General features: G+C 48.1%; 1 protein-coding gene across 1 annotated transcript in view; it reads left to right on the plus strand.

Moving 5' to 3' along the window:
• Positions 1-22,543, plus strand: part of PLEKHN1 (pleckstrin homology domain containing N1) — an 82,801-nt gene that overhangs the window by 44,561 nt on the left and 15,697 nt on the right. The window contains exons 6-8 of the mRNA XM_060259409.1: positions 4,047-4,171; positions 10,826-10,975; positions 12,257-12,337. Coding sequence (XP_060115392.1) covers positions 4,047-4,171; positions 10,826-10,975; positions 12,257-12,337 — 356 coding nt within the window. The remainder of the gene's footprint in view (positions 1-4,046; positions 4,172-10,825; positions 10,976-12,256; positions 12,338-22,543) is intronic.

Consider the following 22,543-nt stretch of genomic DNA (forward strand, 5'->3'; position numbering starts at 1 on the left):
GTCATTTGGAGATCAGATGTCATTCTGGGGGATCTCCAGGCCCCACCTGGAGGTTGGCAACCTTAAATCCAATACTCCAACCACTACACCACACTGATACAAATCTAGCAGCCCCACCTAGTAAGGAAGGCTGTCTCTGGTCCTGTCCTTTCCCTGGATATGGCACAAGAAATCTAAAACCTCAAACCTTCCGATCGAGCCCTGCAATGCCGGCAGTCACCTTCCAGTCTGCCCTAGAGGCTGATGGAGAGGAAAACATGTCTGTCTTGTCTGGAATTTAATCTGAACATTTTTGCTCCTGAAACCAGTCGCCTCTTCCCCCACCCCCCACCCCAACCCTGCTTTTACTTTTCTTTTGGAATTGCTGGGGAGGGGGGCGAGCAAGAGGCAGCCTGGTGGTGATTTTAGATTGCAGAGGGGAAAAGTTCATGCCCTCCGGTAAGCCCACGAAACAGCTCGTTATATTGGCATCTGCAAAACCTCAACGTTTGTTCAGGCTTCCCAGCCCCAATCACAAAGGAGGGCATTTCAGAAATGCGGAGCGCGGGCTGTGCCACAGCTGCCCTGTGACTCAAAACTTGCCGAGTGCAGCATATTCTCTCAGCCTCAGCCGCTCCCAACGGCCTGATAGGGATTCACCGCTGTGCCGTGACATGTCTGGTGCATCTCCTCTCTCTGGTGTCTTCAGTTTGCACGAAAGTCTCCAGTTGCATCCGTATTCCCTCTAGGACTGCCATTCCGCAGGTGGGGGCAGGAGATCCCCCGGTTGGGAGGCCCTCCCCCCACTTCAGGGTCATCAGACCGCACAGGGCAGGAAGGCACAGCACTCTGACTTGGTCCGACAGCTTCCAATCTGAGTTGCCAATCTCCAGCCTGGGCCTGGAGATCTGGAATTACAAACGATCTCCAGGGGAACTGGGGGAAATGGCTGCTTTGGAGGGTGGATTGCAGGGTTTTGTAGCAGGAACTCCTTTGCATATTAGGCCACACTCCTCTAAGGTAGCCAGTCCTCCTGGAGCTTACAGGAGGCCCTATACCAAAGGTGGCCAAATGTGTGCTGGGCACTTTGTTATTCCTTATGTGTGCTGGGCACCTTTTGGAGTTCAGTTATGCTTGTCACAAACCTTGCTCCTGGCCTCCTTGTTCCAAGGTGTGCGAGGGGAATGAAATATTTACATGCCCTATGAGAACAGTTAAATAGATATGAGAAGGTGTACAGCAGATAAGTGCCAAACTGTCCTGGATAGACTGCGTTTTCTCCCTGGTTCTGCTTTCTAGAGACATCCTCTTCAAAAGCTGTTGGTATGCACTGCTAGAGTTGTCTTTCACTCCTTCTGAGTCTCGGGGTGGGAGTGAGAGGAACAGATGCCTCTTAAGCCCACACTGAAGCCATTGTTTGCGCATGAACGCTAAAGCGCTGCCACTTGCTGTTTCGCCCTCTGCAGCTGCTGAAGTGTATTTCAAACTGATAACCGATCATGGCACAATTACATCTCTCTAGTGTATCTTTAACCCAAAGTGTGTGTGGGGGGGTGGGGGGGAGTTCTTAGGTAGCAGGTGTTAGGAAAGACCTTTGTGCTGCCAAGGCAGACAGCACAGGGCAGGAAGGCACAGCACTCTGACTTGGTCTGACAGCTTCCAATCTGAGTTGCCAATCTCCAGCCTGGGCCTGGAGATCTCCTGGAATTACAAACGATCTCCAGGGGAACTGCTGAAAATGGCTGCTTTGGAGGATGGATTGCAGGGTTTTGTAGCAGGAACTCCTTTGCATATTAGGCCACACTCCTCTAAGGTAGCCAATCCTCCTGGAGCTTACAGTAGGCCCTATAGCAAAGGTGGCCAAATTTGCTTAACATAAGAGCCGCATAGAATAGAAATCAGATTTTTGAGAGAGGAAGGAAGGAAAATAGATGAAAGAGGGAAGGAGAGGTGGAAAGAAAGCAACTTTAACTTTAAATACCTTCTCCGAGCTGGCTAATGGGGTGGTGGGGGCATCGAGAGCCACACAACCTGTGTGAAAGAGCCACACGTTGCTCCTGAGCTGTAGTTTGGCCACCCCTGCCCTATACTAAGAGCCCTGTAAGCTCTTGGAGGATTGGCTACATCAGGGGGTTTGGTTTAATATGCAAAGGCGTTCCTACTACAAAAGAAGCCCTGGTGGATTCTATAGAAGAAGAAGAAAATGATGATGATGATGATGATGATGATGATGATGATGATGATGATGATGATGATGAAGGAGGAGGATATTGGATTTATACCCTGCCCTATACTCTGAATCTCAGAGTCTCAGAGCGGCTCACAATCTCTTTGCCTTCCCCTCCCACAACAGACACCCTGTGAGGTGGGTGGGGCTGAGAGGGCTCTCACAGACGCTGGATAGGTCCCTCTCCTCAACCCACTGTCCCCAAGCTTCACCCTCAACATCTCCAGGGATTTCCTGACACAGAGTTGGCAAGCATGATTCCAATGTTCATGTGGTACAGCAGGCATCATGGTGTGTTTCCTGGCTCACAGAAGCCCCGAGAAGTTCAATTCATCAGTGTTACATTAAACATGAGGCAGCGAAAAAAACCTCCAAAGTTATCGTTTAGCTGGTAATGATTTATTTTGACGGCTTGCAGAGCCGGCTTATCTCAGCTCTCCAAGCGCCTTCATCAAGCTTATTTCATATGGCACCTGGCATTCATTTTAATAAGAGGCAGTTAATCACCGATCGATCGTTCACGTCAGTCATATCCTCCTCCTGGAAGCAGGTGGTTAACTTGGCTGTAGTGCTTAGTGTAATGAGTAGGCAGGGGTGGGAGAGGCAGCTGGCTGGAAATACGGGAACTGGCAGGTGGGTGGAACTCTTTCTCAGGTGTAAGAGCTGGGGGGAGGGTCAGAGGAAGGGCCGCTGTCCTTGCTGAGGGCACTTTCACACATGCTGAATACTGCGCTTTCAATGGACTTTCGGGATCCTTTGCAAATGGATTTTTCCCATTTCACACAGCAAAATCCAGTTGCAAAGTGCACTGAAAGTGTGCTTTCTTGATCCTTTGCAAGTGGATTTTTCCCATTTCACACAGCAAAATCCAGCTGCAAAGTGCACTGAAAGTGGATTGAAAGTGCATTTATTCAGCATCTGTGAAAGTGTCCTTAACTATTCACCCTCCATTGCAATGCCCTGGATCTGGATTAGCAGGCCTGGGGAAAAATTGGCTGGAGACATTTTAATGCTATCCTTCCATGACTCCAAGCCTGCATAGCTGGTTTTCATCTATCTCCGTTTATCCTCACAACATCCCAGGGAGGTGTGTTAAACCAAGAGAGAACAAGTGGACCCTGGTCACCCACTTGGCCGAGCAGAGATTTGAATCCAGGTTTGCCCGGGATTCTTACTACCATGCTATGCTGTTCCAGCACCTCAGTGGTGAAAAGACTTGTAAAGTTGTAGTCGACTTAACAGCGACCCTGAAGGGTTTTCAAGCCAAGAGAGGTTCAGAGGTAGTTAGCCATTGCCTGCCTCTGCACAGCAACCCTGGACTTCCTTGCTGGTCTCCCCTCCAAGTACCAGCTGGGGTCGACCTTGTTTATATTCTGAGATCTGTTGAGCTTGCGCTAGCCTGAGCCATCCAGGGCAGCGTGCCAGCACCTTGCTCTATAGGGGTGGCCAAACTGTGGCTCAGGAGCCACATGTGGCTCTTTCACACATATTGTGTGGCTCTTGAAGCCCCCACCGCTCCATTGGCCAGTTTGGAGAAGGCATTTCTCTCCTTAAATCACTTCCAAGCCAAACCAGCCGGCAGCTCGAAGAAGGCATATAAAGTTAAAGTTGCTTTATTTCCACTTCTCCCTCCCCCCCAATCTATTTGCTTTCTTTTGTTCCTACCTGCTTTCCTTCCTCCCTCCCTTGCTGCATTGCAGCTCTCCAACATCCCATGTTCGTGTCTTGTGGCTCTCAGACATCTAATGTTTATTCTATGTGGCTCTTACATTAAGCAAGTTTGTCCACCCTTGCTCTACAGTTAAAAAGCTTCAGCATTTCCTCTGGTCTCTTGTTACAGGTCCCTTGCTGAACCCGTTGATAGTCTACTGCCCGAACAGGTCAGAGCTGAACTGCTGGCTTTACCACTTAGAGAAGCAGATCCATCTGAATGGAGGGAGCCTCGACTTGCCCTTCCTGGCTCAGGTGAGTGTCTGGTTTTGATACTGACCTGGATTGTCAGCAGACTGAAACAAGTTGCACAACAGGACCTCTGGCTCAAGACTGCTGTTTGTTATAAGTCTGCTCTAACCCTTCCCTTCCTCTGGCATTGACCACACATCCCACGGCTGTTGCAGCAACAGTCCTGAAGCAATCGAAGAAAGTTAGAGTCCAGTGGAGCCTTTAAGGCCAACCGAGTTTTATTCAAAGGGTTGGTCTTCAAGGTGCCACTGGACTCTAACTTTGTAGCTACAGGCCATTTGCAAAGGATCAAGAAAGACCAGGCCTGTAGCTACAGTGGGGCCCAGGGAGGGCCAGGCCCATCCTTTCGATTCCCCCCCCTTCCAACTGGATGGCCTCTCCATTGGAGGACCCCCAATCTGTCCCCTTTGCTCACTGCCCCTCTGAACAAGGAATAGCACTGCTCCTGGTCTTTTTGCTTTTTCCTCTCCCCTTCCCTAACACAGAATGCAGAGCAAAGCAGGGTGGGTGGGTGATTGGCTCGTGGAACTCAAGGGAGCTTACAGGGCCGAGAATGCAGGGCCGCTAAACTGGGGGGCTCCCCTCCCCCCCCCCAAACAACCAATCTGCTGTGGGCTTCACCACACATGAAATTCTGACTACAACTCTGCTTCAGAACATCTGAATCACTCCTAAACACTGGAAGACGAGGGTATTTTTAAAAATGCAAATTTAGATGCTGAGTTCTATGCCCACCAACAAAATCTTACGTGTTGGCCAAATTTAATTTGCTGCAGACTTTTTTTACGCTGTTACCATGTCCAATTTTCCATTATCCTTCTGCTGACATTTTCTGTGTGTAGATATGCTCATAGTATATATTTGGATATGAATTTTATATATTGTAGATACTATGTTGTCCTGACCTGTCTACATAAGAACATAAGAGATGCCATGTTGAATCAGCCAATGGCCTGTCCAGTCCAGCACTCTGTGTCACATAAGAACAGAAGAGAAGCCCTGTTGGATCAGGCCAATGGTCCATCCAGTCCAACTCTCTGTGTCACATAAGAACATAAGTGAAGCCATGTTGGATCAGGCCAATGGCCCATCCAGTCCAACACTCTGTATCACATAAGAACATCAGAGAAGCCATGTTGGATCAGGCCAATGGCCCATCCAGTCCAACACTCTGTGTCACATAAGAACATAAGAGAAACCATGTTGGATCAGGCCAATGGCCCATCCAGTCCAACTCTCTGTGTCACATAAGAGCATAAGAGAAGCCACGTTGGATCAGGCCAGTGGCCCATCCAGTCCAACACTCGGTCTCACATAAGAACAGAAGCCCTGTTGGATCAGGCCAATGGCCCATCCAGTCCAACTCTCTGTGTCACAAAAGAACATAAGAGAAGCCCTGTTGGATCAAGCCAGTGGCCCATCCAGTCCAACACTCTGTGTCACATAAGAACATAAGAGAAGCCATGTTGGATCAGGCCAATGGCCCATCCAGTCCAACACTCTGTGTCACATAAGAACAGTAGAGAAGCCCTGTTGGATCAGGCCAATGGCCCATCCAGTCCAACTCTCTGTGTGACATAAGAACATAAGAGATGCCATGTTGAATCAGCCAATGGCCTGTCCAGTCCAGCATTCTGTGTCACATAAGAACATAAGAGAAGCCATGTTGAATCAGCCAATGGCCCGTCCAGTCCAACACTCTGTCACACAGTGGCCATTGGGAGGTCCACCAGTGGGGCCAGGACACTAAACGCCCTCACGCTGTTGCCCTCCCAAGCACCAAGAATACAGAGCATCACTGCCCCAGACAGAGAATTCTAACAATAAGCTGTGGCTAATAGCCACTGATGGACCTCTGCTCCAGATGTTTATCCAATCCCTTCTTGAAGCCATCTATGCTTGCAACCACCGCCACCTCCTGTGATTGTGAATTCAATGTGTTAATCACTCTTTGGGTGAAGGACTTCCTTTTATCCATTCTAACCCAACTGCTCAGCGATTTCGAGTGCCCACGAGTTCTTGTATTGTGAGAAAGGGAGAAAAGCACTTCTTTCTCTGCCTTCTCTATCCCATGCATAATCTTGTAAACCTCTATCACGTCACCCCTTGGTCAGCGTTTCTCCAAGCTAAAGAGCTCCAAGTGCTTTAACCTTTCTTCACAGGGGAAGTGTTCCAAGCATTCTAATTGCCCTTTTCTGTCTAGCCTGGGCTAGCCCAATTCAATCAGATTTTGGATTTAAGCAGGGTCAGTTCTGGTTAGCGCTTGGGTGGGAGACCACGAAGGGAGCCCTGTGCAGGCTGCTGTGCTGAGGCAGGCAATGGCCAACCACCTCTGAATGTCTGTTACCTTGAAAAACCTAAAAAAGGTAAAGATAGTCCCCTGTGCAAGCACCAGTCGTTTCTGACTCTGGGGTGACGTTGCTTTCACAGTGTTTTCACGGCAGACTTTTTTACGGGGTGGTTTGCCATTGCCTTCCCCAGTCATCTACACTTTCTCCCCAGCAAGCTGAGTCCTCCCTTTACCGACCTCGGGAGGATGGAAGGCTGAGTTGACCTGGAGCTGGCTACCTGAACCCAGCTTCTGCCGGGATCGAACTCAGGTTGTGAGCAGAGAGTTCGGACTGCAGTACTGCAGCTTTACCACTCTACGCCAGGGTTGCTATAAGTTGGCTGTGATGTGATGGCGAAAGAAACAGATACATGTTGCCCTGACTTAAATGGTCCAGGCTAGCCTTATCTAGTCAAACCTTGGAAACGAAGCAGGGTCAGCCCTGGTTAGCATTTGGATGAGAGACTGCCAAGGAAGTCCGGTGTCACTACGCAGAGGCAGGCAATGGCAAGCCATCTCTGAACATCTCTTGCCTTGAATATTCTGTGGGGTCTCCATGAGCCAGCTATGACTTGATGGCTACAAGCATAGACAGCTTCAAGAGGGGACTGGATAAACATCTGGAGCAGAGGTCCATCAGTGGCTATTAGCCACAGCTTATCGTTGGAACTCTCTGTCTGGGGCAGTGATGCTCTGTATTCTTAGTGCTTAGGCAGGGGGGCACAGTGGGAGGGCTTCTAGTGTCCTGGTCCCACTGGTGGACCTCCTGATGGCTTTTGTTGTTTTTTGGCCACTGTGTGACACAGAGTGTTGGACTGGAGGGGCCTTTGGCCTGATCCAACGTGGCTTCTCTTATGTTCTTATGTGACACAGAGTGTTGGACTGGATGGGCCATTGGCCTGATCCAACATGGCTTCTCTTATGTTCTTATGGCTCTTTCCACCACCAGATACACATTGCAATGGATGGAGAGTTCCATCTCACAACATGAACATCTCAAATTGGAATGGTGTATTCTGGAAAGAATTCCTGTTAGGGCAGGGCTGGGAAGCAAGCAACCTTACAAAATCTGCACTTGGCTGGAGTTGTGGTATATGAGCAGCCTTGTTACTCCTAGGGTTACCAGCCTCCAGGTGGGGCCTGGAGAGCTCTCACTTTTACAGCTGATCTCCAGCTGGCAGAGATCAGCTCCTCTGGAGAAGACGGCTGCTTTGAAAGGTGGACTCTAGGAGATTGTACTGTGCTGAGGCTCCTCCCCAAACCCCGCCCTCTCCTGGCTCCACCCCCAAAGTCTCCAGGTATTTTCCAACACACACTTGGCAAGTGGCAACCCTAGTTTGAACCTGTACCACAATCCAGTTCTAGGGTTGCCAGCCTCCAGGTGAGACCTGGAGATCCCCTACGTTTACAACTGATCTCCTGCTGGCAGAAATCAGCTTCCCTGGAGAAAATGGCTGCTTGGGAGGGTGGGCTGTATGGCATTGTACCGTGCAGAGACTCCTCCCTCTCCTGGCTCCACCCCCAAAGTCTCCAGGTATTTTCCCACACAGACCTGGGAAATGAAACTACAGACGTGTCATTTGGCAGGGGAAGGGCAACTGAATTGGAGAAGCGGTGCAGGAAGATCATTTATTTCCCCCCCTTCACTATTTCCACAATGGGAGGGAAAGGCCTCTTTCCCCCCCTGTTGGGACTTCAGGGGCCCATTCTGGTTGTGGGGCCGAGGGGAAGAGTTAACCACGCTCTCTTTGGTGCCAAGGCCTGGAGCGAAATTCCCCCCTCCCTCCCTCCGAGGCTGCCAAATAACACGTCTGGAGTTTGTATCAAAGGATATTATCAACATGTGTGGTCTGGCCCTGAAACAACCTATGGGGTAAAAGGCACCCATTTTCACACACGCGTGTCTTTGGCGCACCCTCCCTTTCATTCTCCCGCCGTGCTCCTGTTCTGGGTGTGAGGGCTTACCTTTTTTCTCTAAAACAAAGGTTTTGCCAGTGTGGGAAGCAATGAGTTAGCAAGGATGCATTGGAAACCGTCCCAGATTGCACACCTGTGAAGGTATTCCTCCCCCCCCTCCCCCTCGAAAGCAGTTGGCGGCAGTGTTTTCCTTTCGGCCCTGTCGTCAGCAGTCCCTAGACACGACACTCCTTAGCTGAAAAGCTCTTCTCCTGAATTATGAAAGGAGACCCTTTTTGCTCAGTTCCCACGCATGGGTAGTTCCGCCTGGGTCAGGAAAGCAGAGGGTGTCTGGGATGAGACAGAGATCGCTAAAGGGAGTTTCTGGCCCACTCACAGTTTCCTGTCTGGCTTCTGCTGGCTTCTGCTGCCATCTAAAGAGAAGGGGGTCCTGGCTGGGTTGACAAAATAGATGCGTTTGTTTACAGTATTTTTATGGGGGGGGCAGTTCTTTTGCCAGAAAAAGGTGTTCAGATGGCTCAGGGTTTAAAATCAGAGACATTAAACGCTCAGACTAATTTTTACAGTACATCATCGTAAAACACCTTGCGAATCAGAGATGAAAGAGAATCTTGTGTGACCGGTTTGCCGGCTGTATCAGGCGGCTTTGAAATTCCGGCAACCAGCAATTCCACTCTGTGGGAACCCCGTCTCTGTTTATAAGAGTGGCAGCCTGTGCTTAATCCAGACGTCTTGCTCCTCCGAAGCTTGACTTTTTTCATTTTAGAGCTGATAACGTAATAGCTTTTCTGTTCTCTCTCTCCCATGCTTCCTCCCAGAAGTTCATAGCTGGTATATATGGCTATCCTTTCTTCTATTTTATCCTCTGTGATGTGGGTTAGGATGAGAGTGACTTGGAAGTGGGGATTTGAAGCTGGATTTGAACTTCTGAAAACAAAAGCAGCCCTGGCTGAACTAGGCCAGTGTTCCATCTGGTCTATTGTCTTTGTTTTGCATAGTGGGCAACTAAATAACCCTAGAAATCTTACAAGCAGGTATAGCGGCCAAGGCTTTCCTCCTTATGCTCCTTGGCAACTGATCTGAATGAGGGGTGACGGGATAGAGAAGGAAGCGAAAGAAGGGTTTTTCTCCCTTTCTCACAATGGACTCTTGGGTACTCAATGAAATATGAGCATGAGGCTTAGAATAGATAAAAGGAAGTAGGGAGGGACGGTGGCTCAGTGGTAGAGCATCTGCTTGGTAAGCAGAAGGTCCCAGGTTCAGTCCCTGGCATCTCCAACTATAAAAAGGGTTCAAGGCAAATAGGCTTGAAAAACCTCAGCTTGAGACCCTGGAGAGCTGCTGCCAGTCTGAGTAGACAATACTGACTTTGATGGACCGAGGGTCTGATTCAGTAGAAGGCAGCTTCATATGTTCATATACTTATTCAGCCACAATGTAATTAACATTTGAAATTCACTGGTGGTGGCTACAAACTTAGACAGCTTCAAGAGGGGATTGGATGAACATCTGGAGCAGAGGTTCATCAGTGGCTACTAGCCACAAAGGACAGATTGAAGGCTCTGTTTGGACAGTCATGCTCCTTGGTGCTTGGGGGGCAACAGTAGGAGGGCTTCTGGAGTTTTTGCTCTGCTGGTGGATCTCCTGATGGCCCCTGGGTTTTGACCACTGTGTGACACAGAGTGTTGGACTAGATGGGCCACTGGTCTACTGCGTCGACTGCGGGATGACATGATAGAGGCTTACAAGACAATGCATGGGATGGAGAAAGTAGAGAGAGAAGTCCTTTTCTCCCTTTCTCACAATACAAGAACTCATGGGCATTCGATGAAATTGCTGAGCAGTCGGGTTAAAACGGATAAAAGGAAGTACTTCTTCACCCAAAGGGTGATTAACATGTGGTATTCATTGCCACAGGAGGTGGTGGCGGCTACAAGCATACACGGCTTCAAGAGGGGCTTAGACAAAAATATGGAGCAGAGGTCCATCATTAGCTATTAGCCACCGTGTGTATATATATGTGTGTGACGCAGAGTGTTGGACTGGATGGGCCATTGGCCTGATCCAACATGGCTTCTCTTATGTTCTTATCCAAGATGGTTTCTCTTATATTCTTATGTCTGGAGCAGTAATGCTGTATAGTCTTGGTACTTGGGGGGCCACTGTGGGTGGGCTGCTGGAATTCTAGCCCCACTAGTGGCCCTCCAGATGGCCCCTGGGTTTTGGCTACTGTGTGACACAAAGTGTTGGACTGTATAGTCTCTGACCTAGCATGGCTTCTCTTATGTTCTTATGATATTTAGAGGTTTGTTGCCTCACAACACGGAGGGTGTGGTGCGCTTGCCCATGGCAAGCAGATGTGCGGGTGCCTATGTCTTGTGCATCATTGTTAATTTGTGTCTTCCTTTTAGAACGACTGGAAGCAAAGCTCTGTTGGGAGGGAGCAGCTGCGGTGGTCTGTGCAGAACGCCCCCGTGAGGGAATGGAGAGGCACCCAGCGAGAGTCTCTGGGTGACATCCTCTGCGTCTCTAAAGTGAAGCTGCAGCATCTGCCCTTCCAGGTGCGACCTTCAGAAAGCAGAACAATATTTGATTTTGGGTGGCCGCTTAACTTTTTCAGAAGACTTGGAGTACTAGCAGGTTTTGCCCTGTATCTAACTGATAGTCTGTGGCTTTGCTCACTTACTCGAGTCATCTGCTTCAAAGATACTTACCATCTCGATGGTGGGGATGGTGCTCTGGGGGACCAGTGACCCAGTCATTTAGACAGAGCTGTGTATAATCTTTTTAAACAGAGAGAAGTAACTTTCAGTGACTTGTATAAATTAAGTGCATGTGCAGTATGTTGCTAGTTGTGACATGACCCAGGAGGGCTGCCATATAGAGGATGGTGCAGAGTTGTTTTCTGTTGCCCCAGAAAGTCAGACCAGAACCAACAGGTTTAAATTAAAACAAATGGCCCCGTTTGCATTGAGGGCTACTCGTGAGGAGCCCTCAGTGCAAACGCCACCCCCGCTGAGTGGCAGCAGTCCTGGAGGCCCAACGGCGGGGGGGCCATATAGAGGGGAGGGGGGTTTTAATGGAGGGGCTGTGCCCCCCCGTGGCTATGGGCCTGTCTTACATGCCCAGGGAAATGCTGATCAATACTTTGGGGTCAGGCAGCCATTTTTCTCCAGGCCAGTTTGGCCAGGGATCCTGGAGGGTTTTTTTGCTGTCTTCTGGGCATGGAGCCTTCAGGGGTCCCTGAGGGTGTGGGAGGGGAAGGTACTTGTGAATTTCCTGCCTTGTTCAGGGGTTGGACTAGATGACCCTGGAGGTCTCTTCCAATTCTGTGAGTCGTATTAAATCATATTTTATCTTCTGAGGCTTAGCATGGCTCATGTACTCATTAAACTATCTGTATAAATATAACCACAATTAGAAGCTAGGGGTGGTGGTTTAATCCTCAAAGATTCACAGTGGAGGGAAGGTGGCATGTATAAACCAATCTTACCAGATCTCAGACACTAATGATATGGGAGACTATGCAGAGGAAGACTATGCAGAGGAAAGCAACGGTGAGCCACCTCTGCATCTCGCTTGTCTTGAAAGCCCTTTGCCGGAGTCACCAAAGTCAGTTGTGACTTGGCAGTATTTAAAAACATGTAAAATTTTCAAAAAGCTTTATTCTGCAAACTGGTACAGATTGCACACAACTCTGGTCTTGGGCGAGGGGTTGAATTGTGTAGCTTTTGGTGCCTTCCACGCTTGTCACTCGCACAAAAATAATGTCAAGAGTTTAGACAAATTGGATCTGCAGTGCTCACCCTGTGTGAATCTCAATCTTTTTTTGTGTCTCTCAGGAACAGCACGACCGCCTGTTGATCCTCTATCCTTCCACCCTAGTCATAGTATCCGAAGAACGCAACGGCCTGTACTTTAAGGTAGGACTTTCCCCAGATTCCTTTAGATTTGTACTACTGTATTTCTCAACATCGGCTCTTTGAAGACCTTTCAGGAATTTGGACTGATCCAAAACTACAGCAAGTGTAAGACAGATGCACCGTAGTGAACTTGTTTTAGTGAAATCTTATTGCAAGATTTTACGATGACTGTATTGTTAAAGCACCGGCATTAACCTTCAAAGCTTTAAGCTGTCTGGGTTACAGATACGAAGGACCACCTGGCCTCTCGTGAAGGTGCCAGCTCAGGTCTTCTCAGGGTAGCTTTTCCTTCTGAAGTGGGCAGCAATCAGGGCCTGGAAATGGGTCCCTCTCTTTGGAATTTAATCAGTGAGAGATCCAACTTGGATTCTCACTGCTGGCTTTCAGCAGTCAGGCAAAAATTTGGTTTATTTTTTTTTCAGGGCTTTTTTTGTAGCAGGAACTCCTTTGCATATTAGGCCACACACCCCTGATGTAGCCAATCCTCCAAGAGCTTACAGGGCTCTTTGTACAGGGCCTACTGTAAGCTCCAGGAAGATTGGCTACATCAGGGGTGCGTGGACTAACGTGCAAAGGAATTCCTGCTACGAAAAAAGCCCTGTTTTGTTTTTCTTGTGAATTCTTTCAGTCCCTGCTCTTATATAAGTATGTCATTCCCTTTTTGGTAAACTGATTTGCTGTTGTTGATTTTGTCTTTTTTATCCAGTAGTTTAAGAAGGATGCTGTTGTTTCATATTGTTATTGCAGCTTATCATGGGTTGTGGCTTAATACGAGTGTTATTGTTGTTGAATTGGGTGGGCCGTTCTGAACAATTCATAGCCCTTTAAAAACAAGCACAATTTTGTTGCAATACTCCCTTCAGCAGTCCCATAAAGTAGGCTAGTATTAATTATGCCCCACATGCAATTGGAGAGTTGAAGAGGAACTCTGAATTAGACTTTACAAAAAACAATGCGTGAATTGCCTAACTATGCTTTTTTGTTGTTTTTTGTTTAGAGGCTGTGGTCAGGAGCAGAAAAGGGGCAGTGGGAGAGGGTCTGCTTAAACTTATCTCCTTCCCCTTCCCCCCCGCTTCTGCTCTTAATTGCAAACTGCTTTTGCACCCATGGGAGTAAAGAAGCTCCCATATATTGGCCATTTTCGCACAGAGCTTACCCCCGGCGCGACGTCCCTCTTCACTGCGCAGCATCTGCGCGGATTTCGCACCAACTGCTCCGCAGAACCAGGAAGACCTGCGAAGTGCCGAGCCTTTTGCGTCGCAAATGTAAACCGCTAAAAACCAGTTTACGTTAGCGACGCAAAAGCCGCGGCTCTTCGCGGTTCTGCGGAGCAGTTGGTGCGAAATCCGCACAGACGCTGCTTGGTGAAGAGGGACGTCGCTCCGGGGTAAGCTCTGTGCGAAAACGCCCATTGTTTCCACCCACCATGGATGGAAAAGCAGTTCAGAGAAGGTGAGTTGTAGCTGAAAAAAGCTGGAGAAGGGATAAGTCAGCTTCTTCCCTTCCTTCATCGTTCTCTTCAGCCTTGGCAAACTCCTGCAGATGCTTTTTAATTAAAAAAAAAAATTAAGAATCCACCCACACATTTCCTGTGTAAACATCAGATTTGGCCTTAAGAGGGAGTGGCTGGGATAGAGCAGATGAGTGAATTCATTATAAAGACAGGATTTGAACTGGGGACTTCCTCAGTCTCAGAGCTGTCTCTTAAGCCCCTGTCCTACGCCTGCCTTGTTAATGATCTTCTCTTCCTGCCCAGTAGCACCTCGAAGATCGAAAAAGATTTCCAAAGTAGAAGCATTTGAGTGTCGCATCTCCCTTTATCGGGTGCCAGATCTCACAAAGGGTAGCCCAAACTCAAGGCCAGCCCTGCCACGATGCAAATTGGTGCTTGCCTAGGGCGCCAGCCTTCTGGGGGTGCCAAATTGGCTGCCCCCATGTGACTTGGTGACATTATCAGTGCAGGGAGGGCACCAGAGGTTAGCTTTGCCTAGGGGGCCAGCAAGGCTTTTTTTTTGTAGCAGGAACTCCTTTGCATATTAGGCCACACACCCCTGATGTAGCCAATCCTCCAAGAGCTTACAAGGCTCTTAGTACAGGGCCTACTGCACACTCCAGGAGGATTGGCTACATCAGGGGTGTGTGGCCTAATATGAGTTTGAGTTTATTAGAGTTATATCCTGGCCTCCCCACCGCATAGGGTTGCCAATCCCCAGGTGGGGGCAGGGGATCCCCCGGTTTAGAGGCCCTCCCCCCGCTTCAGGGTCATCAGAAAGCGGGGGGAGGGGAGGGAAGTGTCTTCTGGGAACTCTTATTATTCCCTATGGAGATTTATTCCCATAGAAAATCATAGAGAATTAATCCATGGGTATCTGGGGCTCTGGGGGGGGGGGGCTGTTTTTTGGGATAGAGGCACCAAATTTTCAGTATAGCATCTAGTGCCTCTCCTCAAAATACCCCCCAAGTTTCAAAACGATTGGACCAAGGGGGTCCAATTCTATGAGCCCCAAAAGAAGGTGGCCCTATCCTTCATTATTTCCTATGGAAGGAAGGCATTGAAAAGGTGTGCCATCCCTTTAAATGTGATGGCCAGAACTCCCTTTGGAGTTCAATGATGCTTGTCACAGCCTTGATCTTGGCTCCACCCTTAATGTCTCCTGGCTCCAGCCCCAAAGTCTCCTGGCTCCACCCCCAAAGTCCCCAGATATTTCTTGAATTGGACTTGGCAACCCTACCGCTGCAGCAGGCTCAGGACAGCTCACAATCAGTAAAATCAGAACAGTTCATATACATTGCTTTATACATTAAAATGGACAGTTAAAACAGGTAAAACAGTCTGTTGCTAATATCAGCTGACAATATTACATTTCAGATGGCGTTCAGTATATAAGATGTCATTCCCTGCTCCTATGCCAGTCATTCCAGACTAAAGGCCTGCCGGAATAGTGTCGTCTTACAGGCCTTGCGGAAATGTGCGAGGTCCCGCAAGGCCCTAACTTCTTCCGGCAGCTGATTCCACCGGTAGGGGGCAGCAATCGAGATATGCAAAGGAGATCCTGCTACAAAAAAAAGCCATGGGGGCCAGACAGTCCAGGGTCAGCCCTGACCAGGCTGGAGTGATCTCGTCAGATCTTGGAAGCTAAGCAGAGTCAACCTTGACTAGTATTTGGAAGGGAGAGGCAGCCAATGGCAGACCTCCTCTGAAATGTTTCCTGCCTTTAAAAAAAAAGTCTGATCAAAGCCACCAAGTAATACACCGTCTTACAGTTTGCAAAAATATATTACAAAGATTGTGCACAACACATAATAAATAATACAATATTGATAGAGGCCAGCGGTGCTGAGGCCTTTTAGATAGCAGAAACCCCAAGGGGGCCAAAAACCCCATCCCCAAATGAATAGATATAAGTCCAAACTTGAAAACAGTCCAACTGAAATCCACAAGGTGGGTGCTCCTAAGGAACGTAGCTTCAACGCAGCCGCTTTCTTAAAAAGATGTCTCTCCGAGATTTTGATGACGTTTCAATTCCTTCTTCAGTCTTAACGGCTCAGTTGTTGAAGAACCCCGTTCTACATTCTCTAATCACAGCATTAAGCTTCTCAATTTCAGTGTGAACATTGGGCTCTTTCGAGTCTAGATCGCCACCTAGTGGTGCATAATGCTAAAAGAGCTAGAACATCTGGACGCCAGACAGTCTTAGGATCTCCTGGCTATTCTACACACAATGCCGTACGATAATTAATTTTCATGAAGGAAACTGAATCTCAAAAGCATATGCCCTGGAAGTCTTATTGGTCTTTCAGGGGTTACCGGAACCAATTCTTGTTCTTTTACTGCAGACCAACATTTAGGGTTGTCAACCTCCAGGTGGGGCCTGGAGATCTCCTGCTATTATAGTTGATTTCCACAGAACAGAGATCGGTTTTCCTGGAGTAAATGGCTGCTTTGAAGGGTATACTCAATGGCATTGTACCCTGCTGAGGTTTCTCCCCTCCCCAAACCCCACCCTTCCCAGGGTACACCCCTAAAATCTCTAGGTATTTCCCCACCCACAGCTGGCAACTCTAAAGGCTACCAACCCCAAACCATCCTCTTCCTGCATGTTAGGCTTGCCCAACAAGTTGCCGGGCATTGTGCCATCAAAATTTCATAAGCACCTTTGACACGGGGGAACACCTTGTCGTTTCTAAAGAAAGAACTGGGTGGGACAGTAGCTGCTAGGGATGGGCACGAACCAGCTGGCAAACTAAAGTTCATCACAATTTTGGCCAGTTTCTGGTTTGCGAAGCAGTGTTCGCAAACTGAAGAGCCACGACGAACGTTCACCAATTCTGATACAATTTGTGGCGGTTATTGAAGGTTCAAGCCCCTGCTTTCTGCTCTCTGTGAAAAGCCATGGGGAGTAGAAAGAAGGGGTTTAAACTTTTTACGGCTCACAAACCAATATGAACCGATTTGATTCATGAACTGGTGCACTGTTTAATGGTTCGGTTCCTTGCTCAGCCCTAAATCAAACTACAAAAATGTGGTTTCCGCCCCTCCCTAAGCGGCTATGCTGGAGATATTTTGGCTCTTTCGTGGTCAGTGGCTTCTCAATATCTGTGGCTAAATTGTTCTGGAGCTCAAAGGATGGCTACATCTGCATTCTTTAGAAACTTGGAGGGATGATCTCTCTTGACATTTGAAGACCAAGCCCAACTGAGGACTAGTTCCCACGCCTGTGTCAGGGCAGTACCCTTTCCGCCTTCAAAGACTGATGCTCTTTCGTGCATAATATAGATGCTTTCTGTATTAAGGATAAAAACAAAAACCTCTAGAACAGGGGTGGCCAAACTTGCTCAGCATAAAAGCCACGTAGAATAAAAAAAATCAGATGTTTGAGATCCGCAAGATATGAACGTCAGCTGTTTGAGAGCCACCAAGACGGAAGGAAGGAAGGTGGAAAACAAGCAAATAGATGGGGGGAAGGAGAGATGGAAAGAAAGCAAGCTTAAATGCACTTCTCCAAGCTGCCAGCCAATGAGGTGATGGAAATTTCGAGAGCCACACAATATATGTGAAAGAGCCACATGTGGCTCCTGAGCCACAGGCTGGCTACCCCTACTGTAGAAAGTCACAAGAAGGGTTAATAGGCTGGATTCCTTATAACGTGGTGTGTATGGGGGGGATTTGTTGCCATTCAGCCAGCTGAACCTCTAGATCCAGCCTGCAGTGGTACAGTCCAGACACAGATTGTGACCACCTCAGAGAGAATTAGCCTCTTGCAAAGTGTGAAGAGTGTCCTGCTTTATGCATTTCCTCTTCCTGTATTGTCCCATCTCATCATCATTATGAGAGCCAGTGTGGCTGAAGCGGTTAAAATGTCAGACTACGATCTGGGAAATCCAGCTTCCAATCCCCACTCTGCCTGCAAAGCTTGTGCCAGTCACACACTCTCAGCCTAACCTACCTCACAGGGTGTTTTGTAAGGATGGAACAGAAGAGGGGATAATGATGTAGGTCGTTTGGGGTCACTTTCGGGGTGAAAGGCAGGATATAAATAAATAGACAAATAAAAAAATTGAGGCCTAGCTCTGTGTTCTTTCTCAGATGCAATATTGCTTAGAACACAAAGTAAGGCCTTTTCTGTGGTGGCCTCCCCCTTTTGTAAATCCCTGCCTAGGAAGACTTGTCAATCTACTGCTAGTGTTAAGCATCTCCAGTAGGGCTAGGAGATCTAGAGCAGGGGTGTCAAACCTGTGCTTCGCAAACCACAGCATGTTTTAAGTTTTTTAAAAAAATCTTTAAATCTGTTTGCGTCCTTTATAAAGTTTATATCTCTGCTACCTGGCATTACATTTTATGACACACATGGCCCAGCCCGACAAAGTCTTATTTATGTCGGATCTGGCCCTCATAACAAATGAGTTTGACACCCCTAATCTAGAGGCTGGATTGCCATCTGACAACAATGCAGATCCTGTGAATTTGGGGGGAGGTATTTGTGAGTTTCCTGTATTGTGCAGGGGGTTGGACTAGATGGCCCTGGAGGACCCTTCCAACTCGATGATTCTGTGATCTCCTAGAATTACAACTGATCTCCAGAAAACAGGGATCAGTTCTCCAGGGGCAGCTTTGGAGGGCAGATTTGGTGGTATCGCATCGTTGCTGAGCTCTTTCTCTTTCTTCAGGCTCTCACTTACAAATCTCCAGGAATTTCCCAACCTGGAGCTGGGAACCCTAAATACTTGCTGGCTTCCATTGTTGCACCAAGGTGCAAAATGAGTGCTTTTTGACTATTAAAGGTAGTCCCCTGTGCAAGCACCAGTCGTTCCCGACTCTGGGGTGATGTTGCTTTCACGTTTTCACAGCAGACTTTTTACAGGGTGGTTTGCCATTGCCTTCCCCAGTCATCTACGTTTGACCCCCAGCAAGCTGGGTACTCATTTGACCGACCTCAGAAGGATGGAAGGCTGAGTCAACCTTGAGGCGGCTACCTGAACCCAGCTTCTGCCAGGATCGAACTCAGGTCATGAGCTGAGAGTTTGGACTGCAGTACTGCAGCTTTACCACTCTGTGCCATGGGGCTCTTATTTTTGGCTGTTAAACTATCCTTATTGCTGTCTTGTCTGTTTTAACTGTGATAGTTTAGTTGTGTTTTTTTATATTCTTAGTTTTCATGAGTCGCTTTGAGGACTTGCATTGAGAGCTCTCAAGTAATCAAACTCAGCACCTGTATCTTTTGAAATTCGTGGAAATGTGGGGGCAGGAAGATAATCCTTTCTCTGTCGCTGCTTCAGAGATTTTTTTTAACAGGGATCTGGGCTGAACTTTACACATGTGTGCCCTCTGCTTTTGCTAAAAGAGTCACACCCTTTACACTTGGATACCCAAAGCCAAGTCAAAAGGCTTCTTGTGGATCAGGTCTCATGGATTAGGCCTCCAAAGATCTTAAATTGATTTGGTCTGTTGTAACCAGAAGTTGTCTTGGGATTCCTTTTCGAAATAGCAAACTCGTGCAGTAACTGGCTTCTTTGTGGATTCTCTGGCCGCATTGTGGGACAGTTGTTACAGAACATGCCTGCGGTTTTATGGGCGAAGCTCTAGGACCCAACTGGCAGTGGCAGCTGCTTGAATTTGGGAAGGTTCCCAGAATTCATGCCCACCTTTGGCCTCTGGTCCGTTCAATGGAGAGCGATAAAGGCAATAGTTTGAAGGCTCTGCCTCTTGTCAGCTACAGTTTTGGGTCTTTGGATATTTTTTCTGTCTCTGCATCTCTACACACCACAAGTCTAGCAGCCAGCACAGGCAACTGGGGTGAGGGATAACTGTTAATTTTATAGAATTAATGACCTCGAAGTGGGGCCTAGAGTTCTCCTGGAATTACAGTGGTTTCCAGAACACAGAGTTCCGTTTCCTAGGAGAAATGGCAGCTTTGGGAGGCAGACTCTATGGTATATCATAGAGTCATGAGGAAATGGAAGTCCTAGAGTGACATCACATCCCCACTGAACTCACTGCCTTCCCCAAGAGCTGCTCCCAAACCTCCAGGATTTTCCAGCGCTGGATTTGGCGAACCTTATGTAGCTTTGAGCAGGGCCCATTTTGTAGCAGGAGCTCCTTTGCATATTAAGCCATAGCCCCAATGTGTAGCCAGTCCTCCTGGAGCTTACAGTAGGCCCTGTAATAAGAGCCCTGTAAACTCTGTGATGATTGGCTATATCAAGGGTGTGTGGCCTAATATGCAAAGGAGTTCCTGCTACAAAATGAGCCCTGGCTTCAAGTATGTAATGTTTAACCCCAAAGCTGAATAAATATCATGGAAACAGGGTTGCCTTGCTATCTTCAAGGCTGGGGCTGGAGTTCTCCTGGAATTACGATACGGCATCACATTTCCTGCTGAGATTCACGCCCCACAAACTCCTCCCTTCCCAGCCAGCATCCCCAAATCTCCAAGGATTTTCCAAGCCGGAATTGGCAACCTTACTTGGAAGGCCCAGCAGTCATCTTTGGTCTTCATATGACGGGAAAGGAATATTTGCTTTCGTGCGGTGCTTTTGGCAGAGATGTGCTCCGCTGATTCATAACCCTGTGACAACACTGTGGGAACCTGACTTTCCAAGGGCATGTCTAGGCACGGAATAATCTACTGCACAGAAAGTTCCCCATTCCAGCCTGATGATGCTCAGATCAAGACCAATTTTTGTGGATTGCAAATTAATGAAAAGAGACAAACAAAATCTTTTGAGCTTGGCGCAATCCTTCGAGAGTGAAACTGCACCTGTCTGGCTTCACTGGGGATCAAATTGTTAACACAACGTGTAATTTAACTTTATAGTAATCATAGTTGTTTGTTTTTGGGCTTTTGCCCAGTACTTCCTCTGAGAAATTAAGAAAAAAATGACTCCCCCATCCCATCTTATCCACACAACAGCTCTGTGAGATAGGTTAAATTGAGATTGAGCGATTGTTCCGGGCAGGGGTGGAATTCTAGCAGGAGCTCCTTTGCATATTAGGCCACACACCCCTGATGTAACCAGTCCTCCAAGAGCTTACAAGGCTCTTTTTTGTAAGCTCTTGGAGGACTGGCTACATCAGGGGTGTGTGACCTAATATGCAAAGGAGCTCCTGCTAGAATTCCACCCCTGGTTCCGGGGTCAGCCAGTAAACTTCACCCCTAAGGAAGGATTTGAATCCAGAGCTCCTCAGCACTCCAAGTCAACCCTCCAGGCACTGTGACCACAGTGGTTCACAATAGTGCTGAATGTGGAGGTCAAGAGTCAAATGCCCACAGCCCTCTCATCTGGATAGATTCAGAGGTAGCTGTGTTGATCTGAAGCAACAGAACAAACTTTGAATCCAAAGGCACCTTGAAGACCAACAAAGTTTAATTCTTGGTATAAACTCGAAGTATAGGAGCCCTGTGGCGCAGAGTGGTAAGCTGTAGTATTGCAGTCCAAGCTCTACTCATGACCTGAGTTTGATCCCGGCGGAAGCTGGGTTCAGGTAGCCAACTCAAGACTGACTCAGCCTTCCATCCTTCCAAGGTTGGTAAAAGGGAGTACCCAGCTTGCTGGGGGTCAAGTGTAGGTGACTGAGGAAGGAAATGACAAACCACCTTATTAAAAAGTCTGCAGTGAAAATGCCACGATGTGACGTCACCCCAGAGTTGGAAACGACTGGTGCTTGCACAGCTATACCTTTACCTTTATAAGAAGAAGAAGACATTAGATTTATATCCCGTCCTCCACTCCGAATCTCAGAGTCTCAGAGCGGCTCACAATCTCCTTTATCTTCCTCCCCCACAACAAACACCTTGTGAGGTAGATGGAGCTGAGAGGGCCCTCCCAGCAGCTGCTCTTTCAAGGACAACCTCTGCCAGAGCTATGGCTGACCCAAGGCCATTTCAGCAGGTGCAAGTGGAGGAGTGGGGAATCAAACCTGGTTCTCCCAGATAAGAGTCCGCACACTTAACCACTATGGCTGCCCCAAGGCCATTTCAGCAGGTGCAAGTGGAGGAGTGGGGAATCAAACCCGGTTCTCCCAGATAAGGGTCCGCACACTTATCCATTACACCAAACTGGCTCTCAAGCTTAAAGGTGCCACTGGACTCAAACTTTGTTCTAATCCTCCCATCTCTCACTCTTATCGGACCAGTGAAAATCAGCCCAACAGCATTTCCTGGTGGCCAGAGCAGGAATTAGACTGAGGTGTGTGATTCCTGGCAAGAAAATAATGGGTGCACTGGTTTCGGACTATGAACTGTAAGGAAATAAAAAATGTGAATAAATGAGGAAGCGTACATCAGTTATATACTATTCTAATAAGCCACAGGTCTCTTGCTTTGGTGAGTCCACATGTTCCTTATGCATATGGAGTTTGCTAAAACGGGATGATAGATTTGCTGGCTCAGGGCTGGAAATTCCTGGAGATCTGGAGGAAAAGCAGGGGTTTGAGAAGTGCAGAATTTCCATTTAATTGATGGGAACCTCCGTTGCCACATCAGCAGTTTACCTGAACCCTCACCGCCAACCCTGAAGGTTGATAACAGGAGGAATTCCAGTAGCCTGCTCCAGCCTGGCCCTTTGCCCTGGGCTGAGCCTTCTCCAGCTGTCATTCCAGGCATCCTCTAAAGCAGGGGTGGCCAACGGTAGCTCTCCAGATGGTTTTTTTTTGCCTACAACTCCCATCAGCCCCAGCCATTGGCCATGCTGGCTGGGGCTGATGGG

This window comes from Heteronotia binoei, chromosome 18, assembly GCF_032191835.1.
Source record: "Heteronotia binoei isolate CCM8104 ecotype False Entrance Well chromosome 18, APGP_CSIRO_Hbin_v1, whole genome shotgun sequence".
NCBI lineage: Eukaryota > Metazoa > Chordata > Lepidosauria > Squamata > Gekkonidae > Heteronotia > Heteronotia binoei.